Source organism: Nansenia antarctica, assembly GCF_963989245.1.
Source record: "Nansenia antarctica genome assembly, contig: SCAFFOLD_637, whole genome shotgun sequence".
In the NCBI taxonomy this organism is placed as follows: Eukaryota; Metazoa; Chordata; class Actinopteri; order Argentiniformes; family Microstomatidae; genus Nansenia; species Nansenia antarctica.
In genome coordinates, this window is record NW_027663340.1 from 5,001 (window position 1) to 12,500 (window position 7,500).

General features: G+C 50.0%; 1 protein-coding gene across 1 annotated transcript in view; it reads left to right on the top strand.

Moving 5' to 3' along the window:
* The window catches only part of LOC308175134 (rho GTPase-activating protein 26-like), a gene marked incomplete at both ends in the record, with an annotated part of 17,516 nt that overhangs the window by 1,089 nt on the left and 8,927 nt on the right, over nucleotides 1-7,500 (top strand). Inside the window, 2 exon segments of the mRNA XM_080550854.1 lie at nucleotides 2,526-2,587; nucleotides 2,848-2,919. Coding sequence (XP_080406980.1) covers nucleotides 2,526-2,587; nucleotides 2,848-2,919 — 134 coding nt within the window.

Here is a 7,500-nt window from a genome sequence, read left to right on the forward strand (position 1 = left end):
TGGTGAGATTAGCATTGTGTTTACAGAGACAGTAGAGCTTTTCCAGGCCGCTGAAAGCACTTTACACTGGGGGGAGGGGCAGGGGGGAGGGAGAGAGAGGGGGAGAGAGTCTTATAGGAGGGCGGGGGGACCAGAGAGCTCACCACACACATCAGTTATCAGGCAGTAATAATAACGCGGTTAAGCTAGCCCTGGTACCACACCCAATAGTGCTGCCTGCTAGCCTGCTAGCTTACTGTTCTACAGAGCTACACCCTCAACTGTCACCAACTGACCTGAACAGTCACACACACACACACACACACACACACACGCATAGTCGCACGCACATACACACACACACACACGCACACACACACACACACACACACACACACACACACACACACACACATATATATACACACACTGTGCCCCTACCACCGATACACACGCACGCACGCACGCACGCACGCACGCACACACACACACACACACACACACACACACACACACACACACACACACACACACACACACACACGCATACAGTCCTGCACGCACACATACATATACACACACTGTGCCCCTACCACCGATACACACACACACACACACACACACACACACACACCACACACACACACAGTGTCATTGGGTGGGTCAGATATATATATATCCAGTCTGTCATGGAATACTTCCTACACTTGATTTAGTTGACTCCTGTACAATGGAACCAGTGGAACAGTCCCAACAGTGTGTCACTCCATCTCAGGCATTACTTAACGAACGAACCCCCCCCCCCCCCCCCCTGCCCCCTCCCCATCCTCCGATTTCTACCTCCGCCAGCCTCCTCCGCCACCGTAGCCCCGCCCAGTAGCCGTAAACAAGGTCGTTATATTACCTATTACCTGTAATTGGCCTTGTGAGGTTAGCTAGCTTGTTAGCCTCCATGTGATTAGCTTCTTACCCTGACAAGCTGGATTACGTTTTTTACGACCCTGGGTTATAAAAAAGACTGCAGCTATTACGCCGTTAAACGCTAAACGCTAAACGCATTCCTGGCTGCGCTCGCTGCAGGTCCACTGGTACCGCTGGTGCCTCTCTAGGGCCTGTCAGAGAGGCAGGGCGCGGGCCAGAACCTCTTTAGAATAGAATAGAATAGAATGGAATAGTACAGTTGCCTATACAATGAAATTGTAGTGGTTCTTCTGAAGGTGCAAAAAAAAGAAAAACGACAAATATTACACACTAGACAAGTTAAAAAGCGAAAATGCTATAAAACAAGCTAAGAGACAATGAGGTCAGTGGTGTCATAAGTGCAAATAAAAACAACAATCTTCTTAAGAAAATAAAAACAACTATAAAAGCAAGCTAAAAGACATGAGGTCAGTGGCGTTATAATACTGTAATAATACTGTAAAAATATATAAATGTATAAATAGGCACTTAGAATAGAATTATTGCACATTTCTATTGCATAGACTGAGACAGACAGACAGGAGACAGACAGGAGACAGACAGACAGACAGACAGACAGACAGGAGACAGACAGGAGACAGACAGACAGGAGACAGACAGGAGACAGACAGACAGACAGACAGACAGGAGGGAGGGAGAGAGGAGGGAGGGAGAGAGGGAGGGAGGGAGACAGGAGGGAGGGAGGGAGGGAGAGAGGAGGGAGGGAGAGAGGGAGGGAGACAGGAGGGAGAGAGGGAGAGAGGGAAGGAAAGGAAGGAAGGTAGGAAGGAAGGAAGGAAGGAAGGGAGGGAGGGAGGTAGGTAGGTAGGAAGGAAGGAAGGAAGGGAGGGAGGGAGGGAGGGAGGGAGGGAAGGAAAGGAAGGAAGGTAGGAAGGAAGGTAGGAAGGGAGGGAGGGAGGTAGGTAGGTACTCGCTCCAGAACCTCTCTAGGGCCCGTCAGAGAGGCAGGGCACGGGCCAGAACCTGCGGGGCTTCTGGGGACGGGCCAGGGTTGGAGAACATTCTGTTGAGGCTGTGTTAGAAGAATGTTGGACGAGGGGAGAATTTGTGGCATTTGAAGTGGAAATTCTGACCTGAAGTGGAGTCATGACTCTGTCTGCCTGTCTGCCTCCCTCCTCTCCCTCCTGTCTCCCTCTCTCCCTCCCTACCTACCTCCTTCCCTACCTCCTTCCCTCCCTCTCTCCCTCCCTACCTACCTCCTTCCCTACCTCCTTCCCTCCCTCTCTCCCTCCCTACCTCCTTCCCTACCTCCTTCCCTCCCTCTCTCCCTCCCTCCCTACCTCCTTCCCTCCTACCTACCTCCTTCCCTACCTCCTTCCCTCCCTCTCTCCCTCCCTACCTACCTCCTTCCCTACCTCCTTCCCTCCCTCTCTCCCTACATACCTACCTACATCCCTCCTTCCTTCCTTCCTTCCTTCCTTCCCTCCCTCCGTCTTTCCCTCTTCCTCTCTATCTTTCTCTTTATCTGTCTGTCTGTCTGTCTGTCTGTCTGTCTGTCCTAACCTCTGGTTCTTCTCCTGTCCCTCTGTCTGTCTGACTCTCCCTCCCTCTCTCCCTGTCTACAGCCAAGTCTCTACAGGAGTTTGCTGGAGTTCTGCAGAACCTGGAGGACGAGAGGACCCGCATGGTGAGTGACAGACCCTGCCGGTTCCTCTCACACACACACACACACACACACACACACACACACACACACACACACACACACACACTCAGTATCACGACCCTGCCGTGACCCAGAAACCGAGGTTCATACCGAACCGTTGCACACACATACTGGATGGGTTTTCATTTGCCTCCCCCTGGTGATGTCCATGTGTTTTAATTGGAGCGTTGTATCTGTGTGTGTGTGTGTGTGTGTGTGTGTGTGTGTGTGTGTGTCCTCAGATCGAGAACGCCAACGACGTCCTCATCATGCCCCTGGAACGCTTCCGGAAGGAGCAGATCAGCACCGCCAAGGTAACCATGGAAACGTAGCACTAGATCACATAGAATGGTAACCACGGAAACGACATAGCACTAGATCACATAGAACGGTAACCACGGAAACGACGTAGCACTAGATCACATAGAACGGTAACCACGGAAACGACGTAGCACTAGATCACATAGAATGGTAACCATGGAAACGACATAGCACTAGATCACATAGAATGGTAACCATGGAAACGACGTAGCACTAGATCACATAGAAGGGACACTCCTGTTCCGATCACCATAGAGTTAGAACACATAGAATGGCCTTTGATGGGATGAGCCGGTGGCCATCTTTGGTGTCTTAGTATGGGCTGGGAGTATGGAGTATGGAGGAGTATGGAGTATGGGCTGGGAGTATGGAGTATGGAGTATGGAGTATGGAGTATGGAGTATGGAGTATGGAGTATGGAGTATGGGCTGGGAGTAATGTATGTGCTTGTGTGACTGGTTCTCTGTGTGTGACTGGTTCTCTGTGTGTGACTGGTTCTCTGTTAGGGCTTTCACACCGGCAAAGAACCGTGCCGGTTCGCGTTCGCGTTCGGAAACCTCTATGAACGCGGGCTCGTTCGCCAGACAGCGCCAACGTTCGGAGGTTCCCAAACGCGAACGCAAACCGGCACGGTTCTTTGCCGGTGTGAAAACCCTATGAGTGTGACTGGTTCTCTGCTCTCTCTATGCTCGACTGAGTCGAGGCTGTCTGGATGAGCAGGTCTCCTGCCCGACAACGTCACCTGGAGCGCTCTCAACACATGGCACTAATCTGACAGACACCCTTTACCCCCCCCCCCCCCCCCCCTCCCTGTGGGGACCCCCCCGTCACTGTACATGGTCTGGCTGTATTATCCCTCCTGGATTATAAGAGACATGTACTGTATCATAATCCCTGATCGAGGGGTTTCATGAAGCGATTCCATAATCCCAGTTTAACCTTGAAAGGGAATATCATCTTCATCTGGTCTGGTTAAAAAGGGTCTGAGGAGACACACACACACACACACACACACACACACACTCACACTCACACTCACACTCACACTCACACTCACACTCACACTCACACTCACACTCACACTCACACTCACACTCTCACACACACTCTCACACACACACTCACACACACACACACACACTCACACTCACACTCACACTCACACTCACACTCACACGCACACGCACACGCACACGCACACGCACACACACACACACACACTCACACACTCACACACTCACACACACACACACAGATACAACCTGTCTGCTTCAGGCTACCAGAATGTAGTCAGTAAATTCTCTGGGGTCAGTTTCACTAGAGCGTTTGGTAGCTTTTAAAGAGGTGCTTCATCTCTTTTGACAACCCCCAGTCCCCCCCTCCTCTCCTCTCACCTAGACTAGCTAGAAATCGCTTATTCAACAGGTTTCATTCTTTTCACAGAACAGAGGGAATTGTCACGGCAAACATCGACTTTAACAGTTTTGTGATGTTAGAATGATAAGGTTCTATCTCCGTCTAGGGTAGTTCAGAGATATTGAGCGTCAAAGTTTTTACATTCCATTATGTTTTGTGAGATGGAACCTTTGTATTTTATGAATGACTAACTCAAAAATGTCAACATTTTAAAAATAACACCACACAGGCATTAATAAACACCTAATGGATCAGATTATGTAAAAAACTAAATTTTGAACAAAAATGTAGATAGAACCTTATAATTCTAACGTCACGAGTTGTTAAACTCTCCTCTCTGGGCTTTCTGCAGCTTGGGTTTGTTGTCCCGGATCATTGGTTCAAACGAACCGTCTGTAAACAGTTTTTCCCTCAGTTTCTCTGCAGTCGAGCGTTGTGTTTTGCCAAGTTGAGACCCCCGGTATAACAGCGTGGTTACATGTGACATAACACATAACATATGCCCCTTTTAGCAAGACACTTTTATCCAAAGCGACGGACCCTACAGTGACTGTGTCCCTCTGTATCCATCTTTAGCGTAATACGGTCGCAGCGGGGTATCGAACCCACAACCTTAGTGTTTGCCAGCACCGCGCTCTAACCAAACCAAGGTTGCTAGCTCTCTAACTCTAAGCAGGCTACCGCCGCCATCTGAGCATGTGTTCCCTGACCGGGGTTCGAACCCGGGGCCGCGGCGGTGAGAGCGCCAAATGCCTAACCACTAGACCTCCAGGGGGGCGCACGTGGGTTAGCCTCATGGGTTAGCATCATGGGCTAGCATCATGGGTTAGCATCGTGGGTTAGCATCACGGGTTAGCATGATGGGTTAGCATCATGGGTTAGCATCATAGGTTAGCATCACTCTATCAAACATGACTGGGGACGGGTTGTCAAAGTGTCAAACGATGGCGTGCCACTGCACGGGGCGGTGGGGGGGGGGGGCTTGGAGCAATTGGCGCATTTACCCCATACCTACGCATGAGGGGGGGGAGGGGCTGTGATTGGATGTATATATTGGACAGTATACTGTATATTCATCCAGCCCAAACTACAGGACAGGTGGCATCCCTGCTGACTAGCCTCCCTGTACAGCACCTGTGTGTGAGGCCTCTGCTGCTAGCCACAGCTGGTGGCTGCTGGTGTGACGCTGCCCCCTCCTGGACAGTCGGGGTATCACACATACTTCACCAAAAATCCCATTAGGATGAGTCATGTTTAAAGCATGAAGTCTTCTGCTTGACGTAACCGTTGGTGACCGTTGGGTTCACGCCAACTATATTTGTGTCTGTGTGTCTCACTGTTATCTAACTCATTCTATGATTTCATAAACAGGAGGATTTCATTTATTCATTTGAGTGTTTTTAAATGTTTTGGACTGCGTGAGGAAGTGGTTTGAGGCCTACCAAGGGGTGGCTGGTGGAGGTAGAGGTCGTGTGTTTTGAGACCATTCCTCTTCCCATCCATTCCATGTGTTACAATGAGCCCGTCCTCCGATTGTTCTACCTCCAGCAGCCTCTCCTGTAGCCTGTAGTAGCAGAGAGCCCCTCTGTCTACCGTACGTTCTGTCTGATCGACGCCTCAGATTGTTACCAAAATAACAACCAAACAAACCCCCCAAAAACCAACAACAGACAACCAAAATAACCACAAAACACTTCACCACAAACTGCTCATTCTGTGGTTTTGTGACAGAAGACACGCTGAAACACCTCTATACACCTGTATACTCTACAATACACCTGTATATTCGGTTGTTAAGTCTGACGTCAAACGTGAAATTCTCCGCACCAGAGTACCAGTGTACTACAGCACCAGAGTACCAGTGTACTAAAGCACCAGAGTACCAGAGTACTCAAGCACCAGAGTACCAGTGTACTACAGCGGTAGAATGACAGTTCAATCGTTTTTTAGACTCGGATCTATTCATACAACAAGGGACACAGCACTTTCCAGTTTTCCCCATAATATTGTCAGGGTCTTTGAGCCTCGGAAAAGCACTATACAAATATAATGAATTATTATCATTACTGAGGCATTTCGAAGAGAGCGCCTGGACCCGGAAACACGTCACGACTTAACAACCGAATTGTACAATATAACACAGTTACTGTATATCTTCATCAGCAGGGAGGCTGGTGGAGGTAGAAATCGGAGGACGGGCTCACTGTAACGGAAAGAGGAATGGTATCAAACACACGACTTCTACCTCCACCAAAAAGCCTCTAACCCTGGTCTTTAAGGCTCTAACAACAACCCTTCTTCACACGGTCCAAAACACTTCAAAACAACACCCAAACGACATCCTCCTGTTTATGGATGATAGAATGAATGAAGCAACGCTGGGTATTGAAGGTATGAACATCAGAGCTTCCCCTGGCTGCTGATGGGCTGACCAGATGGCTGCTGATTGGTTGTTGTCCCACAGAGGGTTCCTTCCTGTTCCTGTGGAACCTGGCCGCTCATGAAAGGCCCCGGGTCATGTGACAGGAACAGGAATGACATCATGGTCATCCTCGTCACGGTCACACGGTAGAGAGAGGCTAGCAGGTGTCGGCTCGTTGAGTGTACCCTGGAGACTGACCCACCCTGCTCTGGGTGTGTGTGTGTGTGTGTGTGTGTGTGTGTGTGTGTGTGTGCATGCGGGTGAAAGTGTGAAAGTGTGAAAGTGTGTATGTGTCTCTCTGTGTGTGCGTGCGTGCGTGGGTGTGAAAGTGTGTGTGTCTCTCTGTGTGTGTGTGTGTGTGTGTGTGTGCAAGTGTATGTGTCTCTCTGTGTGTGTGTGTGTGTGTGTGTGTGTGTGTGTGTGTGTGCGTGCGTGCGGGGGTGTGAACGTGTGTATGTGTCTCTGTGTGTGTGTGTGAGTGCGTGCGTGCGGGGGGGTGCAAGTGTGTATGTGTCTATCTCTGTGTGTGTGTGTGTGCGTGCGTGCGTGCGGGGGGGTGCAAGTGTGTGTGTGTCTCTGTGTGTGTGTATGTGTGTGTGTGTGTGTGTATGACACATGATGATGGTATCATAGCAGGTCATTGTTCTCCTCCAGCTGTGAGCAGGGGGGGGGGGGGTCACCAGGGCCTGGGTTGGTCGGCCACCTGCCTTATACAGTGGGGGAAATAAGTATTTAA